We start from the raw sequence: 22773 nt of genomic DNA on the forward strand, positions 1-22773 counted from the left end.
ATGGCGGCGCCCATGTGTGTGTTGTTTCTTGAGACATCCTCCCACATGCTTTTCCTGTAGATGGCGGACACTAATTAATATGAACGCAAGTAATTATTGATTCATTTAGTCATTGTTTTGCGACCAGGTTAAACATTTATTATTGTTTGTGATTGAATGTATTGAATGAGATTGCTTTTAGTTTATATTGTTTTTCTGTATAATTTTTTTTTTAATACACTTTAGATTTATTAAAGAGATACGCGTGGAAATGCCGCGTTTTTTTTTCTGTACATCACAATTGCCACAGGACCGATCTCAGCAGCCAGTCACGCGCAGTTTGCTTCGTGCATACAACGTGTGTATGGTTTGTCTCGTACGCTGTGTTGTGCGAGGCATGGTGTAGTCTACGTCAGCATACAAATGTGTGCGTGATTGGCTGAGGTTGTGAACTGTAGCAATTTCGGTGTACAAAAAAAACAAATCGCAATAAAGTCGAGTGGTCGAGGGGGTCGTGGGTCGAGGGGGTTTTAGAACAACCCCCAAATTCCGGCCGTTTTTTTTTTTTTGGCACCTGTCCTGAGGATGTTTTCAAATGATTGTGCCAGTAGGCCCCTATGGACATTTTAAAAAAAGTGGTTTTATCCCAATTGAACTATACAAATCAATTTAGTTTGCCTTTATTATAAACTAGACATGTGCACACATCCACAACTTGACGCACACTACTCTAGTTTGTAGTACCAATAATCACTGGGTCAGGTTGTCACAGTATTTTTACTTAATTAAATTGTCTCTTCTGCTTTCTTTCAGCTCTGGCCCAATCTGGGGGTGCAGAAGAAAGCGTTTGACATGTTTTGATGGAGTACAAAGTTTAAAAACATTTGTTTTTTATTACAGATATTTTCAAGAAGGCCTATACTTGAATTGAACCTGATATTTAGTCATCAAAGAAGGTACTTTTAAACTACATTCAACTAATCATGTTTGCAACCAAAAACAGCATCATGCTCACACGCACTGCAAGACACATGCTGAAGAAATGGGAGACATCATCATTCGCAATCAGCAGAGCAAAACCTTCTGGTACCAATGAATTCCCTGGTATTTCATTTGAAACTTTGGAGCGTTCTTATGGCTCACAAGCATGGCATCATCCGGTAGGAAAAGCACACACACCAAGAACGGTAAAAGCACAACCCAGATCGTCTGAGATTGTTCCGATTGAAAAGATCGTCGACGGGAGAAGCTTGAGAGTGCTTGAGGAGTTACACGATGCCTTCTCTACATCTGCCGTCTTCCAGGCTGTTAGAGAACTTGGTGGAGATTTAACTGAAGTTCATGCAGCTCAGGCTATCATCAAGCTATCTCAGATTCAAAATCAGATGGCGACCAGCATGGAGGACGATCAAGGAAACTCTACGCAACTTGTAAAAGTGACCGAAGAGAATCGACTTAGTGTTCATCGAGACAAGGAATTTGTGAAGTTGTGCCAGTTGACTCTGCGGCATGCCAGGGCGTTGGATTCAAACTCTCTTGTGAATGTCTTGAAAGCTGTGGTGGATCTCGGGATACCTCAGAGTAGTATGATGATCCAGACTCTTCTGGTGAACGCAGAACATCGACTGAACTCCTTGAACTGCGATGAATTGGCGATGTTAGCGAGCAAGCTGAACAAAATGCAACAAAATGACCAGCGTGTGACTGCATTGCTGCAGGCCATCGCTCTGCTGGTACCCACACGCATCGATACCTGCGCCAATGTCACATCGTTGAACACCCTCCTTTACACCACCGGCCAACACCTCGATAAACGCACACTCTCCCAGATGGCCATTCGTAGCATCGCCATTTTGAAAGCTAAAGCAGAAACAGACCCACAAGCAGTCGTCAGAGACACCACCAATACAATGTTCGCATTGGAATCCATAGGATACCACAATCCAGAATTTCTGAGGGAGGCGTGTGAGATTCTCACTGCGTATATTGAGCACCTACCCCCGGACATGCTGAGGCGAGTACTAGACTCTCTGCCAAGCTGGCAGTGTTACAGTCCACGCCTCCTGGAGAAAGCCGGGGATCTGATAGCGGACAGCATCAATGAGTGGAGTTTCAACGACCTCTCAAAAATCCTTGCCTCCTACTCCGTCCAAAGGTTCCTTCACAAGAATCTCCTCAACAAACTTGCGACATCAGTTTGTGAGAGGTCTCTTGAAGGGGTGAAGTTTGGTACCCTTATCAAACTGGTCACCCCCTTTGCAAAGTTTCATCATACTCCAACGGACATTGGTGTTTTTGATCTCGTAGAGGATGCGGCGGAGTGCGAGCTTGAGGAGAGCCAGCGTGATGATCTTGGTGTTGTCTACAGACAGTTGGTGAGATTGACGGAACTGCTGGCTCAGTGTGGATCTTTCCCTCCTAGTCTGGTGACGAGAGCCCTCAGCAGACGATCTTTTGAGTCCGGGGAAGGTTTGTATTTATCCCTCTTACTGCAACCATCTTTTCTTGCTCCCTGTGTTCAGTAACATAAAACCAGTATTGATTCTCATAGTGACAAAATGGGACCAGAATATTTTTTCCCTCAAGGGCCCAATTTCATATATCTCAGTTCAGCTGCTTTTAAAGCAGAGAATATTGGTCACCTTTTTTTTCTGCTAAGCAGAAATCAGCAGGTTACCAGTCACAAATTGCTCTTGTGACATGGTAGTTTGGCTGGTAACATTATTCTGGTAAGCATAATTTTGTTATGCTGAGTACTTTTTATGCTTCTTAAAGCAGCTCTATGAAATTGTGCCCACTCTTTGCTTAGTTGACATTGAGTAGAATGGAAAAATAAAAATAAGGGAGCCGCACGTTGATCAAATGTTTCAAAATAAAAAAACATTTTCAAAATGAAGTCATACCCCAAAATGTCTGTATCCTACAAACAATGACAAATATGTACACATTGTTTTTACATGGTTAATGGACATGAGATAATGTGGGGACTGCGATATATTTTTAAATTCATTTACGACCACCTACCTTTGGGCCATTTTTTCCCACAGTACTTTTTAAAATAAAATAAAAACTTTTAACTTTCCTGAATCAACAAAAATAGGTTTTTAAAATGTTAATCTAAACTGTTTTGGTAGTTTATTTTATACAAATAACAGTACTTGAAGTGAAGGTGTTTATTCAGTGTATTGGAAATAATGTATTATTCATAACTCGCTGAATTAAAGGCAGTGGACACTATTGGTAATTGTCAAAGACTAGCCTTCACAGTTTGTGTAGATGCATAAAAATAACAAACCTGTGAAAATTTGAGCTCAATCGGTCATCAAAGTTTCGAGATAATAATGAAAGAAAAATAATCCTTGTCACACGAAGTTGTGTGCTTTCAGATGCTTGATTTTGAGACCTCAAATTTTTAATCTGAGGTCTTGAAATCAAATTCATGGAAAATTACTTCTTTCTCAAAAACTACGTTACTTCAGAGGGAGCTGTTTCTCACAATGTTTTATACTATCAACAGCTCCCCATTGCTCGTTACCAAACCAAATAAGGTTTTATTCCAATAATTATTGTGAGTAATTACGAATAGTGTCCACTGCCTTTAAACAAGAATAAGCCTTTAAAACTCCCAAAAGATTTTCTTACTCGTACAGTGTACGTTGTCCCCACATAATGCCTTGCAGACTGACAAAAGAACCCTGTTCAATTAAGTACATGTTTTGAATCTTAAACAGTGTTAAAGGAAATAACCTGAAGTTGGGAGACTTACAACTCAAAGTATGAATTAATAATGAGTTTTTAAATGGATGTCAGTTTTGTCCCTACACCAAATGTTTTACATGACACTACATGCGCTGAGATACATGTCACTGGCAAAAGGTTCACCTGCAGATTCAAGGAGTCCTGAATTTTGTTTTTCTACATTTATTTACATGTAGTCAATTATGAAAATATTGTAAGTTTAAATTCATATTGATATAGCCTATATTTCATACCACATTCACAGCCCAAGCGCCAGAAATGGAGGGATAGAACTGCTTATTAATTATCAATAAAATTCCATACAAAATAAGAACACAATAAAACATGAATTCTACAAATATACAGATATTAAAAGGGATCAGGGTCACTGTGTGTCGAACCACTCCATTCATAAACAATTGACCTACATTAAATGCAAGCGATGGGTGGGCCTTGGATACGTCTGACATACTCTAGATGACTTCAAACTGAATAAAAGAAAACACTGGCTAAAAAATATGGATGACTGGAATTGGAGATTGCAAATGGTATTGATCGATGAAGTCAACCGATGAATAAACCCATTTGTTTTGGCAATGACCCTGTTTCATGGGATTCTGAATACATCAGCATAGAGATTGAAATGGAATTTTAGAGGGGAAAAAAACAAGTCAAATTATGGATAAAAAAAAATGAGAATTTGTACACTTGCAGAGAAAAATCAAACTCCTAAATTTGCATAGAATTAAAGACAGTGGACACTGTTGGTAAAATTGTCAAAGACCAGTCTTCTCACTTGGTGTATCTCAACATGTGCATAAAATAACAAACCTGTGAAAGTTTTGAGCTCAATTAGTCCTCAAGGTTGCGAGATAACTATGAAAGAAAAAACACCCTTGTCACACGAAGTTGTGTGCTTTCAGATGCTTGATTTCGAGACCTCAACTTAATCTGAGGTTTCGAAATCAAATTCGTGGAAAGTTACTTCTTGCTTGAACATTATGGCACTTCAGAGGGAGCTGTTTCTCACAATGTTTTATATTGACCTATCCCCATTACTCGTTACCAAGTAAGGTTTTATGCTAATAATTATTTTGAGTAATTACCAATTAGTGTCCACTGCCTTAAAGTATTACTTATTCAGGCCTGATATTTCCTGGATGCAACAGCATGAACAAAAAGAATTGTCTCTGTTGCCCCTTTTCATTGCCTTGGTGCCCCTTGAAATGTTGAAATAGAAATTGATCATTTCCGTATTGAGGTGCCCTTTACACCGAAGAAAACGCCTTGGTGCCTTTGGCCTTTCAAAAACAAAGCATGTCCTGAACCATTTCTTGATACTTGGTTCTTGTATAAGGGCAAGGCACCTCCCAATGGAAATATCAACTTCTACTGGAACATTTCAAGGGGCACCAAGGCAGTGACCAGGGGGCAATGAGGCAATTGACACCATTGTCTCTGTAGTTTGGCGTGTATATCACAATGTACACCTTCAAAGAGATATTGCGCCAAATATGTACCATTCACATTACCATTGATAAATATGTCATTAAAGACACTGGACACTATTGGTAAATTTTTCAAAGACTAGTCTTCTCACTTTGTGTATCTCAACATATACATAAAATAGCTACCCTGTGAATTTTTGAGCTCAACTGGTCATCAAAGTTTTGAGATATTAATGAAAGAAAAAATACCCTTGTCACACGAAGTTGTGTGCTTTCATATGCTTGATTTCGAGACCTCAAATTCTAAATCTGAGGTCTCGAAATCAAATTCATGGAAAATGACTTCTTTCTCAAAAACTACGTTACTTCAGAGGGAGCTGTTTCTCACAGTGTTTTATACTATCAACAGCTCCCCATTGCTCGTTACCAAGTAAGGTTTTATGCAAATAATTATTTTGAGTAATTACCAATAGTGTCCACTGCCTTTAAAATTACAAATTGTTGTTATGAGAAGCTTGTATGTAACACCAGTTGAACTCAAAGTCTAGTTTGTTACAATTCTGAAAACAAACCAAGTCTAATTTAAGCAATTTTCTCACCACGTATGTAGCCTAAAGCTTATGTAGCTATGAATATAAATTGTATGATAATTTTGGTCGTGTCTTGTATGCATTGAAAGCCATGCTCACTGGAAAATTGGAAATAACCCAGGGCTATCAAACACCCTCAACCAAACACTTAAATGTATGGCTTTGGAAGGAAAACGTTTCACACCTCGGCTGTGATGATCTGTTTTTCACAAGATAGGACATTAGTAATTAATCGATGGTGTATTTAAATAGGTAAAATAGACTTTAAATACAAATTAACCAAACTGGAATTCCTTTTTATAGGACTAGCTTGACATTTGAAAGTCCAATTGCAAACAGCTTTGCATTTAGAATACTAGACCGGATTTGAAGATTTTAAAAGCAGCTCGAGTCTGAGGTAAAGCTAAATGCATTGAAAGCCATGCTTAAATTGCCCTTAGTGGAATATTGCACTGTTTTAGGGGAATCAGGCACTCTGTCAAGCGAGATCCGATTCCCTTCAGGGTATCCTTGAGCAAGAATTTTTGCAATGAATACGGGTGTTAACGTCTTCCTTGCTGAAAGCATTGTATCCCTGGAGATTAGGTACAGTCTTGGTACCATTGGCAAGCCTGTTACCACTCGTACACTTACTAGCTTTGAATCAATATAAGGTACAGCAGTGTACTGTAAGTGTTTGCTTACTGGCTTTGAATCAAAACAAATTTAACAGCATTGTTAGTATTAGAAAACGGTGCTGCTCGCATGCTTACTGGCTTTGAATCAAGACTAAGTAGCATTGTTAACGTTGGGAAAACTACTGCTGCTGCAGCTTGCATGCTTACTGGCTTTGAATCAATATGTAACGTTGTAAGGTACACTGGTATGCTCACAGTCTTTGAATCAAGATAAGGTACAGCATTATACACAAGGGCTGACTAATTGCTCCCTCACAACTGTACAGCACAAGCAATAGAGATTCAACCACCCCTCCACCCCCTTAAAACAAATTAAAAATAGCAACATTACATATTGTGTCTAAAACAAAATGGGTCAGCCCTTTTTTAAAAGCTTTTTTTACTAGATCAATGCAACCCTGATTAAAAGAACTCTTTTGGTAAAATTTTTTGGTTTCATTTTTGTCCCTTTCTCTCTCCTGTTGATCTTTGATTGTAAAGCCACCTCCCATCTACACTTCCTCCGCACCATGATCCAACTGGACAGACCGGAGCTCCTACCCCCCGGGGGACATTCCCCTAGTGATCGGGATCATCCCATACATCTGTCACATCCACTCGGAGCAGCCGACCATGCGAGTGAAGATGCAAACGCTGAAGGGATCCGCAAATTGAAGGTGTCGTTGGCAGAAGTGTTCAAAGATGTGACTCAGAATACACAACGTTGCCTGGCAACCGATGTAACTGTCGGTCATGGATATACAGTAGGTAAGCGAGTGGGTGGGGGGTTGGAGTGAAGAAGTAAAAAGTTTCAGGGTTAATAATAGCACCGAAACCTTTTTCTTAGTTTCATAAATATATTTCTTTTAAATTTCACAAATGGTAAAGAGAGTAGGAGATGTACAGAAAACCTTGACTGAATTATCCATGACTATTTGATCAACGGAAAACAATAATTTGCATTTGGCTTAAAAAAATGATATCAGGTTTGTGAGGTACAATATTTTCATGAGAAAAATAATATTTTTTATTTGATATTGAGAACAAAGCACCACAAAAGGAGTAAACCTGAAATGTCTTAGAATTATTTTGTAATCTTGATGCAGACAATAGGAGACTTTCCAACGCTAGGCGGCAGCAGACATACCGAGTAAATTTCCATTGTTTACGTAGTTCTGAACATGCGCATAATTCTGAGAACAATGGATTTACCCGGTAAGTCTGCTGCCCTCTATCGTCCCAGAAAGTCTCCCATTCTTTGTACAATTCTTTGAATGAATTGATGTTCATTTTCATGTGGCTCTTATAAAGTACTTTTCTTTTTAATTCCTTGTCATTTCCAGATGTTTTAATCACAGCCACGAAGCAAGAAGAGCAGACGATAGCAATTGACTTGACTCGGCATGCACAGTATTGTGCCAACTTCCCAGAACGACCACTCGGCAGAGAAATAATCAAGAAACGACACCTGGAGGCCTTGGGTTACACTTTTCACATGGTAATGACGTCATCCCGCTAAACACCGAACATCATCGTAAAACCCCCACACATTCAGCTGCACATATTGTATGAAACCTTTGATCAAAACAAACAAAAAAATCACCAAAAAGATCATCAGATTTTGTGTACATTGTTTACTTACCTTCCAGCGAATCACCTAAAGCTCCTAGCAATAATAATAATAATAATAATAATATAATATCAAAGTCTTATATAGCGCATGTATCTACCAAACAAGGTACTCAAGGCGCTGCGTATATACAAACTTTCAGAAAGATAGGTTATTGCAGTGATGGATTCTGAGACCCAACTATTTTGCACCTTATAAGGATTTACAAGGTGCTACGGCGCATCCAGCAGCCACAGCCAGGAACACCGTTCTCTTTTCGAAAAGTGCTCTGGGTTCTTTTACATGCGTTACACAACACATGGGACCAACGGCTTTACGTCCCATCCGAAGGACGGAGCAATGGTTAAGTGTTTTGCTTAAGGACACAAGTGCCACGGCTGGGGATTCGAACCCACACTCTGCTGATCAGAAACACCAGAGTTTGAATTCGGTGCTCCTAACCGCTCGGCCATGACACTTCCTGAAGTCCAACCCCTTAAAATTCATGAGTTTTGTTCTGCTCGATGTTTGAACCTTTCCAGAGAAAGAGAAAAACCTCCAAGCATGTAGAAAATGTTAAACAAGTATTTATTAATGAACAGGTAGTACTCATGGTGAACTTCATATGCTTGAAGAAACCTCATAAACAAAAAATTTGAGGTGGCAAGATGAATATCAAATAATTTTCATGACCAGAGGGGATGTGCATTATATAGTTATAGCACACAATATATCTCTACTGTACGGGCAATTTTTTGTGTGGGATTATCTTAGCTTTGATGTGAACTAGTTAGCTGTGCCCTGGGATGCTACTTGTATTGGTTCGATCTAGATACATCAAATACTGTTTACCCTTCGGGAAATACAGAGGCAATGTTGCTAAGTTAAAGGGCACTGGACACTATTGGTAATTACTCAAAATAATTGTTGGCATAAAAACTTACTTGGTAATGAGGAACGGAGAGCTGTTGATAGTATAAAACATTGTGAGAAACGGCTCCCTCTGAAGTAATGAAGTTTTTGAGAAAGAGGTAATTTCTCACTCAAATATAAAGACTTCAGGCCTGAAGCCTTTTTAGGCATCTGAAAGCACACAAAATTGTGCAACAAGTGTGTTTTTCCATTAATTATTCTCTTGCAACTTCGATGACCATTTGAGTCCAAATTTTCACAGATTTGTTGTCTTATGCATATGTTAAGATACACCGAGTGAGAATACTGGTCTTTGACAATTACCAAAGGTGTCCAGTGCCTCTTAGCACCATTGTCTGTGTTCAGTACTAGAATGGGCGACCATTTATTGTATCAACAAGGTTCAAATAACTTATCCAATCAAAGTTAAGGTCATTTAAAACCATCTTTGCTCGCATCCCTGAGATTGTATGTCAAACTTTTGCATTTCGATTATACTTATGAAAAATCCCAACAACTTTCATTGCGGTAGTAGAGAAGTCTCTCGATTTCTGAAAAATCGACTCCCTGTTGGCAGAGCATAAAGCAAGTCATGTTCTCAAAAAGAACATAATCTAATCTAACAAGTAGATACAGACATGTTGTTACCGCAAACCAAATAATATACATACATATACATTGATACCTCACCATTACATGCAATGCCTCAAATCCAATAAATCCTAACTTACCTAAAAGTTGTCTGCAAAATGAGTACTTTGGAACTGAATGACGAGGACAAAAATTTGAAGAGAACTTCTCAATGCATCTGTAAAAAAAGAGAGCATCAGAACAAACTCTGATTAAACAGGCAGTTTTTCATCCATTGGACTTGAATCAATCTAAAAGGTGCACTTTTTAAGAAATCTTTAATTCATTGGAAAGTTGATACTTCCTGTGTTCTTTTCCTGAGGCATGTTTGGGATGTAAGAAAAATTGTAATCAGCACAGTTTACGAATCCAGTTGTCAGAAATCAACACTTCTATCAGAGTTTTTACGTAGCCTTTGACAACCTTACTCCTTGAATGTATTCCCACAGATTCCAGAATTTGTCTTTGAGTTGGAGTCTAATTCTGTTCTTATTCCCCCATAGATTTTCTTGTTCCCTGAAATGTCAGTTTATGAGAAGAAAGGAGAAAAAACTGCACATAAAATACAGTTAAAGGCAGAGGACACTATTGGTAATTGTCCAAGACTAGCCTTCACAGTTGGTGGGTCTCAACATATGCATAAAATAACAAACCTGTGAAAATTTGAGCTCAATCGGTCATGGAACTTGCGAGATATGAATGAAAGAAAAAAACATTCTTGTCACACGAAGGTGTGTGCGTTTAGATGGTTGATTTCGTGACCTCAAGTTCTAAATCTGAGGTCTCGAAATCAAATTCGTGGAAAATTACTGATTTCTCGAAAACTATGGCACTTCAGAGGGTGCCGTTTCTCACAATGTTTTATACCATCAACCTCTCCCCATTTCTCATCACCAAGAAAGGTTTTATGCTAATAATTATTTTGAGTAATTACCAATAGTGTCCACTGCCTTTAAAAGTATCCAAGGATACAAGTATATGTCAGTGCTTTTCCGGGTCCTTGGGGCGTGGGATTCGAAACCATGAACCCTGCATTTTAGATCAGAATTCTTAACCACTTGACCAACAAAAAGGCCTGGTGACAAGAAGCAAGCAAAATCATTAGCAGTTGCCCACAAAATACAACAAAAGTTAAGAAATAATGCACAGTGCAATCTCCTTAAAATGCAAGGTTTTATTTTTTCTTCAAAGAAAGTGTAAAAGAACATCTGTACATTCAAATTTTCTCATAATGTGGGAAGGATATTGGCATTTTAAGTTCAGCCTCGGGGAAATTCTAAACATTGAATTGAATTCACAGACATTTTGTTTTGCTGTTTTTTTTTCTTCTTTTCTGGATAGGTTCATTGCACTGAGTGGGCATCTCTAGAAACACACAAAGACAGAACAGAGTTCGTCAAACAGATTCTGGGAGTAATGCCCTGATAGTTCCAGCCAGCTATGGTTTCAGTTATCTACCAGCCTCATTATAACACCTTGAGGAACTTCACCAGTTAAATTTTTCAGATATTGTGACAAAATGTCCGAAGTTAAAACTGATAGAATAAAGAGGGATGAATTTTTCAAGAAATTGGACAGTTAAGGCCTAAAGTTGAAACGGCTAGAATCTATAAATCATTTAGTATAAGTGTAGCTTTTCAAGATTACAATTTGTTTTGTGAAAAAAAGTTAACCATCTGCAATCATTTCTCTGGAGACATTTTCTTGTAAAATCCTTAAGAAAATATACTCGAAGACAATTCAGAGTGACATTTATTCTAGAAATGACAAAACAGACAGTGAGTGAAAAAAGTATATAACAATTGAACTTTATTCTGTACAGAAAGTTATTGCAAGAAAATTACCTTCCAAGAAAAATATTACAAGATTTGGTAGATTCTTGTTGCCATGGATACAAGGTGGAACTCCCCCCTTCTACCTTTATTAGAAAAGGACAAGGATGTGGATAACAAATTATTTGTTTTAAAATTTCATTACATTTTAATGAAGTATTTCGAGAACCCAAGACAGCTAATTTCGTTGGTTTTTTTTACAATGTGTTTACAAGATGGAAATAGTGCATTGTTTTCACCTTTTATCCCTTCTGACTCGCACAACGAAACAAACCATGAACACTGTCTTTTTTGTCAACTCAACCAATCCTGTATATTACCTTTAATGTTTTTGAGGGGGAAAAGTAGTCCGTATGTAACACTTGAATTTGTCATTTAGACCAACATTTCACCACAAGAACACTTCAAACATGTCCCGCTCCCAGTCCCTTTTAAATTGAAACCGTCATTACATTTATAACCGATCAGAAGATTACGGAGAGTAGAGGAAAAGTCTGCTGCAAGAAATTTTGAATAAAGGAACGGTGCAGAGAAGCCGATGTCTTAATGCCTTTGATAATGGAATAAGAATACAATAAATAGCTTCTGTAAGCTTGTTACCAGACCAAAATAGTTTGTGGTATAAGTAAAACGAGTCGTAATTGCCTATCTATTTTTACCATAGCTGAATCTTTCTGAAAACAAACACTAAACTTTAAAAACCATAAAATGCACCTCGATCTCCTTGAAATGCATTTCTGGAAAGTGTTTGTGAAACACAAAAGTCCACAGATTTAAATTAAATTTCCACAGTTTGTGGAAAGGCTTGCCTGAAAATATTACTTGCTGAGGTGCTGCTTTGTGATGTTCAGTTTTTGTTTCTCAAAAACTTGACAACTATTGAAGCTGAAACTTCTACAGGTAAATTTTAATTATTACAAACATCTTCTTTCACGGTTTAGTAAGGATTCATTTCATGGCCAAAAACGTGAACTACAAAATGTACCAAAACCCTTCAAAAATTTCAAAATATTCTACATATTATTGGATTGATATATTTTACCCGAACGCGGAACCTCTTCGAGTACCTTTGACTAGGTCAATAAAACATCACCCGAGCCCTTTTCGCGTTTATCTCTAGAGGGACGCCCTCTTGCCCAAGGCAGTTGAGGAAACTTAAAGATCATTTTACTCTGTGGGTGTTTACACATAACCAGGGTTACAACGACAAATTGAAAAAGGATGCGAAGTGTGCTGATTTTGGGAAACTATGATGTCTCGTTTACAATATCTCTTTTACAATGTAAGAGCAATATAAGCTAGACGTCCTACGGATCAAACAACCGTCATGTCCCTTAGTCTAACACTTTGCATAGCTCGATATTCCTCCTACTTTAGTAAGATTTAAAAAAGAAAATCCCCTGGAAAAAATAGCCTGAAAATTCTATTAAAGGCAGTGATGGACACTATTGGTAATCGATCATAATAATTATCGGCATAAAACCTCATTTGGTAACGAGTAATGGGGAGAAGTTGATAGTATAAAACATTGTGTGAAACAGCTCCCTCTGAAGTGGCATAGTTTTTGAGAAAGAAGTAATTTTCCACGAATTTGATTTCGAGACCTCACGTTTAGAAATTGAGGTCTCGAAATCAAGCATCTGAAAGCACACAACTTTATGTGATAAGGGTGTTTTTTCTCTCATTATTATCTCGCAACTTTGACGACCAAGTGAGCTCAAATTTTCACAGGTTTGTTATTTGTATGCATATGTTGAGATACACCAAGTGTGGCCTTTGCTTTGACAATCACCAATAGTGTCGACTGTCTTTAAAGCATCCACAATATGACATGTTTAGGTCAGCCCTTTTAGTCAATTAAGTTTTACTATTTTTCCCCAAGGATCAAATTATAGTGTATGTTTATAACTAATGAGTAAACTTTCGTAAAGCTCAACTTTATTTGAAAATAAAATACAACAATATACAACCTAATAACGGTTTCGTACCAGTGCGGGTTTCTTAGCTAAAAGTTCTCAGTGAATTTTGTTTGACACTCGTCATAATGTCTTTAAAGCGAAGAGGTGCAGCATCGATTACTCGGGACTATAAGCTTTGGACTAGTCCAACGTAACAAATCCCCGCACGCTGTCTATAAAGTTTGTCCAGTTGTTGTGTTTTATCGGCATCCATCTACACACAGGGTGCTTGATCCTTAAAGACACTGGACTCTTTACATAATTACTCAAAATAAATTTCAGCATAAAACTTACTGAGAAACGAGCAGTGGGGAGATATTGGTAGTATACAACATTGTGAGAAACGGCTCCCTCTGATGTGAATAACGTAGTTTTTTGAGAAAGAGGTAATTTCTCACTCAAATATTAAAAGACTTATTAAGATGAATCTAAAAGCACACACATTTTTGTGCGACAAGGGTGTTTTTTTCTTTCATTATTCTCCTGAAACTTCGATGACCAATTGAGTCGACAATTCCACAGATTTGTTATTTTAAGCATTAGATGGGATACACCAAGTAAGAACCCTGGTCTTCGACCAAATTGGGGAGGTAGTGCTTTCTGCTCTACCGGCCAGGCTTCGGACTGATGATACCCAAGCCTCATCCGTTTGGACTGTAAAAGGGGTAACCCTGTTTTATCCCTAAGAGTAGGTGGCAACTGCCTCTGGACAAAATGTAGCCCACACCTTGAAGTGGCCTTCAGGCCTTGTGTGTCTGGCGACTTGCATAAAAAAAGTATCCGGTACCTTTAAGGTTTCATCCAGTTGCGGTGTTTTATCTGCATCCATCTGCAAACAGGGAGCTTTGATCCTTAAGGAGGTGATATGGATTGTATCTTCAAACCATTGGATGGGGAGCAGCGGCCCGTGGAGCATCCTTAGATCCAGAGCTTGAATTACCATGAAGCAGCGGTACCGCATTATTTCTACTTATCTATCGCCGCAGCTTCGGAATAAATTGCACTCAAGAATTTCAGAAGTTGATACAAATTATATTAATTTTTTATTTTTACCCATATACACATGCCCTGTATACTCAGTACTTATACCCGAGTTCTGTTGAAAAAGAAATCACAGGCATATTACTCGGTTGGGATTTGAACCCACGACCTTTGCATTTCTAGAGCAGTGTCTTACCTACTAGACAAATAGTTTACAGCACAAGACGCTTGACTACAACACATCACAAAACACGCCAACGTTGTATAACGATAAAATCCAATAGTCTATAGTACAAAACAATGCAATAATACAAAACAGTACGATACGATACAATACATATTATTTATATTGTCCACGTACGGAGAATTTATGTGTACTTAAAAAGAAAAAAAGAAAGAAAAAAATTGAACGCCGAAAAACGGGACTCTATATTTAAAACAGTAAACCGCACAGAGGGATTAATAATAGCAGACTTCATAAACTTTATAACAAAATCTATTGAAAATGTAGTTATGGCTACGCATCAGTGACGTAATAGTTGTCCATTCCTCACCTCCAATGGCAGTTAAGTAAGAACCCGATTGGTACCGCCGCTCACCCTTTCCAACTCCTTAGAGGCAGTGGACACTATTGGTAAGTTCTCAAAATAAAAAACTCCATGGGTATTACGAGCAATGGAAAGCTGGTGATAGTATAAAACATTGTGAGAAAAAGCTCCCTCTGAAGTAACGTAGTTTTCTAGAAAGAAGCAATTTTCCACAAATACGATTTGAGACTTCAGAATTCGATGTTGAGGTCCCGAAAGCACACCAACTTCGTGTGACAAGGGTGATTACGACCAATTGAGTTCATATTATTGTCACAGATCTGTTTTGTGTGCATATGTTGAGATACACAGACTGAGAAGACTAGTCTTTGACAATTACATTTTAAACTACATCCGGAACAAAGGAGCTGCTCCGGGTTATGATGGCTCTTTGGAGAAATAATTGCTTTAAAGGCTTTTCTGGAACGTCAAATGAAGTGTGTTAGACAAGAAGAGCTGTCCAAACTGATGAATTTGATATGATTGGAAATGAGAGATTTGTATAAATAGTCCGTTAAGGCTTGCATGACGAATAACAATTGTCGGCTTGATATCTAGATTTGATTGTTTATTTTATACGGGTAGGCCTACGTGTTATACGAATATTTTTAGCAAGAGGAAATTAATTCCATTGAATATATTTGTACTCGCGTTTATTTTTTTTTTACATTATTTTAATCTAATACTTTTTCCCGGTTCGGGTCAGGAATCGGCCATCATTATTACTGCATTTAATCAACACATGCCCTTGAACGTGAGCCGTCTGTTCATTAGTGAAAGGACTGGGTGAAGTTTAAAGAAAAGGTTTGTTCTTCAAAATATCATGATTGAGTATTCAACGCAACATTTCAATCAAGATTCCAGCTATTAATTTGGTAAAATGATATGGAAATTAAGAGAGTCGTAAAAGCTCCTTTTCAAAAAAAAATTGAGAACATTTTTTTTTTTTTTTTTTTAGATACGAGGCCTATCATTATAGTTTCTTTTTAAAGCCAAATAGTGTGGGAGTAAAACAACAAACTGCTTACCTTGTTTTCAGCTTATGTCGGGGGAAAACAACCTGGGGAAAAATAATTATAAATAAACAAATAAATAGATAAATAAATCAAGAGAAAACAAATAATTAAATAAATATATACAAAGAGGGCTACAAATAAACAAAATAATCGCTTTATTCAGTGTAACTATGTTTTGTTGTTAGAATGATTAAAAAGAACCAAAACATACCTTTTTTTAATAAAGCATACTGCAAGCACCTATGACCTTAGACGAAATTTGTCATTGTTCAGTAAACCAAACGTCATTTTAAGAGGATTAAACATTGAGGCGCAATGAACCGTTCCTGTCTACGCCCCCACTCTCACCCCGATCCACCCTTCTCTAAGCACCCCCAAGTTTACGATCATCTTTCTTCCCACACCAAAAATCTGACCGATGTGGCCACAAAATAATGCCCGAGAGAACGGCTTTCTTACGCGACCAAAATATTCTTCCTTTTCCGGTCAAGACGTAGCCGGGGGATCGGGGCGTGTTTCCCCCATCAAGTTTAAGCGCGTTACACGCTGCCGAAGACAGGTGCGATGTTGAAGGCATTCTATATGATTAATTGATATAGACAGCTGGAAATGAAAGTGAACTTTAGAAATAGTGTAAGAAGCTGGGGGATGTATATTGATACAACACAAGTAAGTGGATCTTGTCCGTAAGTCTGGCGAACCCTTCTTGTAATATTGAATATACTTTAAGGAACACGTTGCCTTGGATCGGTCGAGTTGGTCTTTGAAAAGCGTTTGTAACCGTTTGTTATAAAATGCATATGGGTAGCAAGATGTAAAAGTAGAAAACAATTATCCACACCTATATGCCTCGAAATTGCACGGTTTTCCTTTTACCTCGTCGACTATACACGATCGGCCATTTATTCTACTTTTAAAACATCTTTCCAATCATATGCATTTTATAACAAAGGGTTACAGACGCTTTTTATAGAGCAACTTGTCCGATCCAAGGCAACGTGTTCCTTTAAAGGATTTGGGTACCTTTTCAAAATGTCCATAGATTTACATTAAACTTACAGGGTTTGAAGACAATGATAGTGGAAAGCTTCCCTTCAAATATTACTTACTGAGGTGCTGTAGTTTTTGAGAAATGAGTAAAACAATGTCATGAAAATACGTTTGTAAATGATTAAAATAGTTTTCGTCTCATGAGACGAAAATTATTTTCATGACATTGTTTTACTCACTTCCCCAAAACTACAGCCCCTCAGCGCGTAATATTTTCAGGGAAGCTTTCTACTACCGTTATCTTCAAACTGTGTAAGTTTAGTGTATATCTGTGGACATTGTGTTTTTTGTCCTACAAAAGTTACATAGACCCTTAAAGGTTGCGGTGTAGGCTATGTATTTAAGGTGGCCTAAAAGGGGGCAATATGACATGTATTCTTAAAGGCACCGGACACCTTTGGTAATTGTCAAAGACGAGTATTCTCACTTGGTGCATCCAAGCATAATGCATGAAATAGCAAATCTGTAAAACGATTGGACTCAATTTGTCATCAAAGTTGCGAGGGAACAATGAAAGAAAGAACACCATTGTTGCACACTGTATGTTCTTTCAGATGCCCAGCCTAAAAGGGGTTTCAGACCCGAAGTCTTTTATTGGATTCAAATATTTGAGTGGGAAACTATCTCTTTCTCAAGTAAGTTTGCCTGGTAATAATTATTTTGAGTAATTACCAATAGTGTCCAGTGCCTTTAATCTGAAAGTGCAATTTTGTTTGACAAACGGGATCAATTCCTCATCAGTGATAATTATCTATATAGGCCAACAATTGTTTCCTAAAAAATAAATCACCGAGTGTGAGTTCACTGCACGAAGTGTTCAAACCTCAAACAGTAATTTTGCTCTGGAGTTGTATCAGTTACCATTTAACCAGGAAAGACCACCCATCAAAACAAAATTTGAAATTCCAAACAGCATTATCTAGACATCAAGATGAAAAATAAATCGATTAGAGAATTTGAGCTGCTGTTATTAAGTGAGTCTGAGTCAGAGTCACTGGGAAGATGACCCCCCCCCCCCTTCTTCCACCCCCTTCTCCCCTCCCCCTTAAAGACACTACACACTTTTGGTAATTCTCAAAGACCAGTGTTATCAACATATGCACAAAATAATTGGTCGTCGAAGTTGCGAAATAATAATGGAAGAAAAATCACCCTTGTCACACGAAGGTGTGCGCTTTCAGATGCTTGATTTCGGGATCTCAAAATCTAATTCTGAGGTCTTGAACTCAAATTCGTGGAAAATTACTTCTTTCTCGAAAACTACGTTACTATCAACAGCTCTCCATGCTTTTTACCAGGTAATTTTTTATGCTAACAATTATTTTGAGTAATTACCAATAGTGTCCAGTGCCTTTAAGTACCCCCAGACCAAGGTTGTCAGAATCCGGAACAGAGAGGGGGAAGAAAGAAAAAAAAACATTCAATCAGTTTCTGAGTGATGCACATGTATTTAATAACAAATGCATAAATGTTGCTCTTAGCTTATTGCATTTCTAAATCGATTGCTGTCTCGAACTGTGGCGATCTAATTTTTATTAAAGTCACTGGACACTGTTGGTTATTACTCAAAATAATTGTTAGCAAACAAACTTACTTGATAATAACGAGTAATGGGGAGCTGTTTGATAGTATAACATATTGTGGGAAACGGCTCCCTCTGAAGTATACGTAGTTTTTAAGGAGATGTAATTTTCTCACTCAAGTAATAAAATACTTCAGTTTAAGGATTTTGCCATCTGAAAGCACACCAAATTGTGCAACAGTGGTATTTTTTGTCTTTCAATCTTCCCTTGCAACTTCGATGACCAATTGAGTGAAAATATTCACGGAGTTGTTATTTTATGCATACAAAAATAATATGTTTGGACATACCAAGTGCAAATCTGTACTTTGACAATATTACTAAACGTGTCCACTGCCTTGAATGTTCCTGCAAACCTGCATTTTGACCACAACTGGTAATACCCCCCCCCCCAATCCCGGATTGGAGGGGCGGGGTGTTGTAGAGAGGGAATTGCGTCATCAATCATGCTACAAAGATCACAGATTTACTAAGGATGCGTTTTTAGCCGAGGATGTTAATGGTTCATCCTGAAGCTTAGAATAAACACCGAACAGCTGGAAAAACCCTGTACTTTCTGTGAGGAACGCACTTTTTTTGGAACGACGAGCTGTTTCTGACGAGAAAACTAGTCGATAGATTTCTTGATACACTCTTAAAAACGGATCAGAATAACATCGAAGTCTTATAAAACAGAGCACGTAATATACTTGTAATCATATTTTTTTCTCAAAAAGATAGGTCGAAGTAATGAATTTTGAGACCCATTTATAAATGTAGCATTTCATGTGGGTTTACAGTGGGTTTACAAAGTGACGCCGGTGTCGCATGCAGTTTTGACAATCTAACTAAGTGCATGCCATGAATGACATGGGAAATGATCGGCCGTTGGGTATTCGCTGCAATCATAAAATACGTGAATATTCATGCTGCATATACGTAGGTTCAGTGCATGCACGCTCGCTTACGTGCGCACATACATGTACAGTCATGTAAATGTCCACCGGACGGTTTTTGCATATCCCCGGACACGATTGCATATGCAAAAGTGTCCGGAGCGGACAGTATTGCACGGCGGACACAATTGCATCTGACAGGGCTCATTTATGTGTGATCAGGGCCCAATTTCATAGAGTTGCTGAGAAACAAAAAATTATTCCTTGATAAAAACAAGATCAACCAAATTTCCATTTGTTGCATATTGCTTGTTACTGGTATTCAGCTGTTGTTTGCTTATTCTGGAAATCACGTGGAAATTTGGTTGTTTTTATCAAGACAAAAATTTCATGCTAAGCACATTTTTGTGCTTAGCAGCTCTATGAAATTGGGCCCTGGAATCTGTGTCAAAAAATGACTCAGGAATTAAACCGAATCAGTCTATCAACAAACCGTTACAAACTGACTCCAAATCCGAGTTCAATTCAACTTTTTATTTTAATTTCCAGGTCAGCCTGACTCGTAAAAGGGTTCAAGCTGTCACCACCTTGGTCATGTTCCCTGTTTGCAATAACAGTAATACATGCTAACATTCATTGTGCAAATATGGCACCATACTATTATTTCGTCCAGCCTCAGTTTGGTTACAATGAGTTGGAATGGAGTAAAATCAAGATGGCCACACCGTGATAAAGGTCTGAACACATAATTTGGTTCAATACTGCCCGGAGCTTTTAGAGTGCACCAATAAAGATTGGAACCTCTAACCAGAAACAAACTCAGGAGTGACTGTCCCTGCCCACTCCCTCAGTTATCCCCAACCATTACCAACGATTTGTTACTCCATTATGACACACAAATGGAGTATACCTCATCGATAAATCAGTGAGAGGGGTTTTGTTGTAGACAGACAGAGGCTCCAAACTGGCTCCATTACTCGGTGTATGTTTATTTGAGACGATGGTCTTGTTTTAGTTTAGCCGTATTTGAAATAATAACCAGTGGAGTGCTGTGAGAAGATTGTGCTGATATTGAGGGCGTTTTGCTCCTTCTGTTATTATCAAGATTTTGTTTAATTTTGTAAAAAATATACTGATTAATTTTAAATTTAAGCGTGTTCTGAACATTAATTTTTTTTATTCTTCTTTATATTAAATGCAGTGGACACTATTGGCAAATACTCCAAATAATTATTAGCATAAACCCTTACTTGGTGTGGAGTAATGGGAGAGGTTGATAGTATAGGACATTGTGAGAAACGGTTCCCTCTGAAGTAACATATAGTTTTCGAGAAAGAATAATTTCCACGAATTTGAATTCGAGACCTCAGATTTAGAATTTGAGGTCCCGAAATCAACCATCTAAGAGCACACAACTTCGTGTGACAAGGGTGTTTTTTCTTTCATAGTTATCTCGCATCTTCGACGACCAATTCATCTCAAATTTGCCCAGGTTTGTTATTTTATGCATATGTTGAGATACACCAAGTGAGAAGACTGGTCTTTGACAATTACCAATAGTGTCCAGTGTTTTTTTTTAAGTACGATGCTCTTCAACAACCCATGTTCTAAACAGACTTGGGGATATGCCTACCGTTCTTTCTCACAAGCTGAACCATCTCTTTGGAAAGCTCTTCCACTGAACCTCAGACAAGTAGACACTCTCTCCAGCTTCAAATCGAACCCAAAAACTCACATGGTCAGTCTTGGCTTTTAGTATTGTCATTAGCAGAGTTTTTTATGTGACAGGAGTGTCTTTCTGACAGACGTGGCTCATTATGACCAAATTATTATTTTATATAAGATGAGATAGGTTAGAAATTGCCTTAGCTTTCGATCCAAACCGGACCTTCTTCAAAGAAATAAGCAGGTACGGAAAAAACTACCCATATCCATTTATAGAAAAAAAGGAGCAAATGATTAAGGGAGGGTATCCAGAAAAAGCGGGAAAATTATAGCCAATCAAAGTTACCGATTTATAAACAATTGGGTGGTTAAGAACTAATAGCCTAAGAGTTAAGTGGTGAGGACAAAGGATGGTCAGTATATGAATAGGTGGATTGCTGGTCCCATAAGAGTGGTAAACGCAAAAGGTAACACAATGCGGGAAAACATGAAAGGATAGTATGATATTGAAAATAGGCAAGAGGAACCTGCGGAGGATTGAAACGTCAGGCCATTAACTATTTTTTGTTGTTGAAATTTTAGTCTAAAAGGAACAAAAACCACTGTTTTGAATATTAAAAGTAAAAGATGTTGTCATACATTACCACAGATATTGTGTTAATTTCCGGAGTAGTTGTAGCAAACGATCCGTTGACAGACAAAACACTTGAGTGGAGTCTAGAAATAAATGCCACTTTAAAACCAGACGAGGTTTGTTTGCCAATGATCTCCTAGGTATGAGGTTTGCTGTGATAACGTGGACACAATATCACATGGGAAGTCTGAGAGTGTTTTTCTTTCATCAAAATCATAGGTTGCACACAAACGATTTTAAAAGCATCAAACAAAACGCAAATATTAAACATCTGCGCCGATATTTATGAACAATTTGTTGCTTGGATACAGAAAAAAAAAGTTGGTCTACAATAATTGTCCCCATGCCCTTCATAGATAGCTTCCCTGGGTCTACCATGCGGGGCTCACTCCGGTGAGCCCCCGACAAGAGCTAAACGAACGACCACTCACCGCCCTCGTAGTGACGTCATGCACATGGGGGCCAGCCCCCAATTGACCCACTCCACAAGCAGGGCACTGGGGGCTGACCCGGGTGGGCCCCTAGAATGACGTCAAAGCTATTCGAACGCACCGGGGAAGACCGGGGTCGACCCCGGGAAGCTAAATGAACGCACCCATTGTATGAATGAGATATGGGTTGATTGTCCCTGACACCCACGGTGTGGTTTGAAAATTGAATGGAGCTACGCACACAAAGGCACGTGAAAATAGGATTTTTTTTCTTTTAAACATAAGAGTATATGTTTATTAATAATAAAACAATTTTTTGAGTAATTGTTTGTCACGATTTATATGTTAAAAAAATTAATTAAGTGCTTGGGGTGTTGACTCCGCCTACCCCTTTTGTGACGTAGGAAAAGGAAGACTTTGCCTCGATCAAACATAGACCCCCCCTCGATGCGTAGATAAACACACGTGCAAAAGTACATGTAATTCTAAGACGTTAGTTTGTACGCTGCGAAAAAGGTTCTTTTTCTGGCATTTTTTCCGGCAATGCCGACCAGGTGTATTGCTGCTGGATGCAGCAAAACAACTAAAGATGGGGTCAGT

The 22773-nt window shown here is 38.2% G+C and overlaps 1 protein-coding gene across 1 annotated transcript; it reads left to right on the forward strand.

Annotated features, from left to right (window-relative positions):
- The first annotated feature begins 60 nt into the window (after positions 1-60).
- On the forward strand, positions 61-12886 carry LOC117288534 (FAST kinase domain-containing protein 2, mitochondrial-like). The gene is made up of 5 exons (XM_033769430.1): positions 61-89; positions 880-2448; positions 6913-7179; positions 7755-7909; positions 10904-12886. The coding sequence occupies exons 2-5, from the start codon at positions 963-965 to the stop codon at positions 10985-10987; spliced, it is 1992 nt and encodes a 663-aa protein (XP_033625321.1). The 5' UTR covers positions 61-89; positions 880-962; the 3' UTR covers positions 10988-12886.
- The last annotated feature ends 9887 nt before the right edge of the window (positions 12887-22773 follow it).

This window comes from Asterias rubens, chromosome 3, assembly GCF_902459465.1.
Source record: "Asterias rubens chromosome 3, eAstRub1.3, whole genome shotgun sequence".
Lineage (NCBI taxonomy): Eukaryota > Metazoa > Echinodermata > Asteroidea > Forcipulatida > Asteriidae > Asterias > Asterias rubens.

What these genes read in the sequence shown, in the direction of transcription:
- LOC117288534 (XM_033769430.1), top strand. Translation starts at nt 963, where the DNA reads ATGTTTGCAACCAAAAACAGCATCATGCTCACACGCACTGCAAGACAC. An exon ending in ATCTTTTGAGTCCGGGGAAG is followed by an intron (nt 2,449 to 6,912) that starts GTTTGTATTTAT and finishes TTGATTGTAAAG; the next exon opens with CCACCTCCCATCTACACTTC. An exon ending in CGGTCATGGATATACAGTAG is followed by an intron (nt 7,180 to 7,754) that starts GTAAGCGAGTGG and finishes TGTCATTTCCAG; the next exon opens with ATGTTTTAATCACAGCCACG.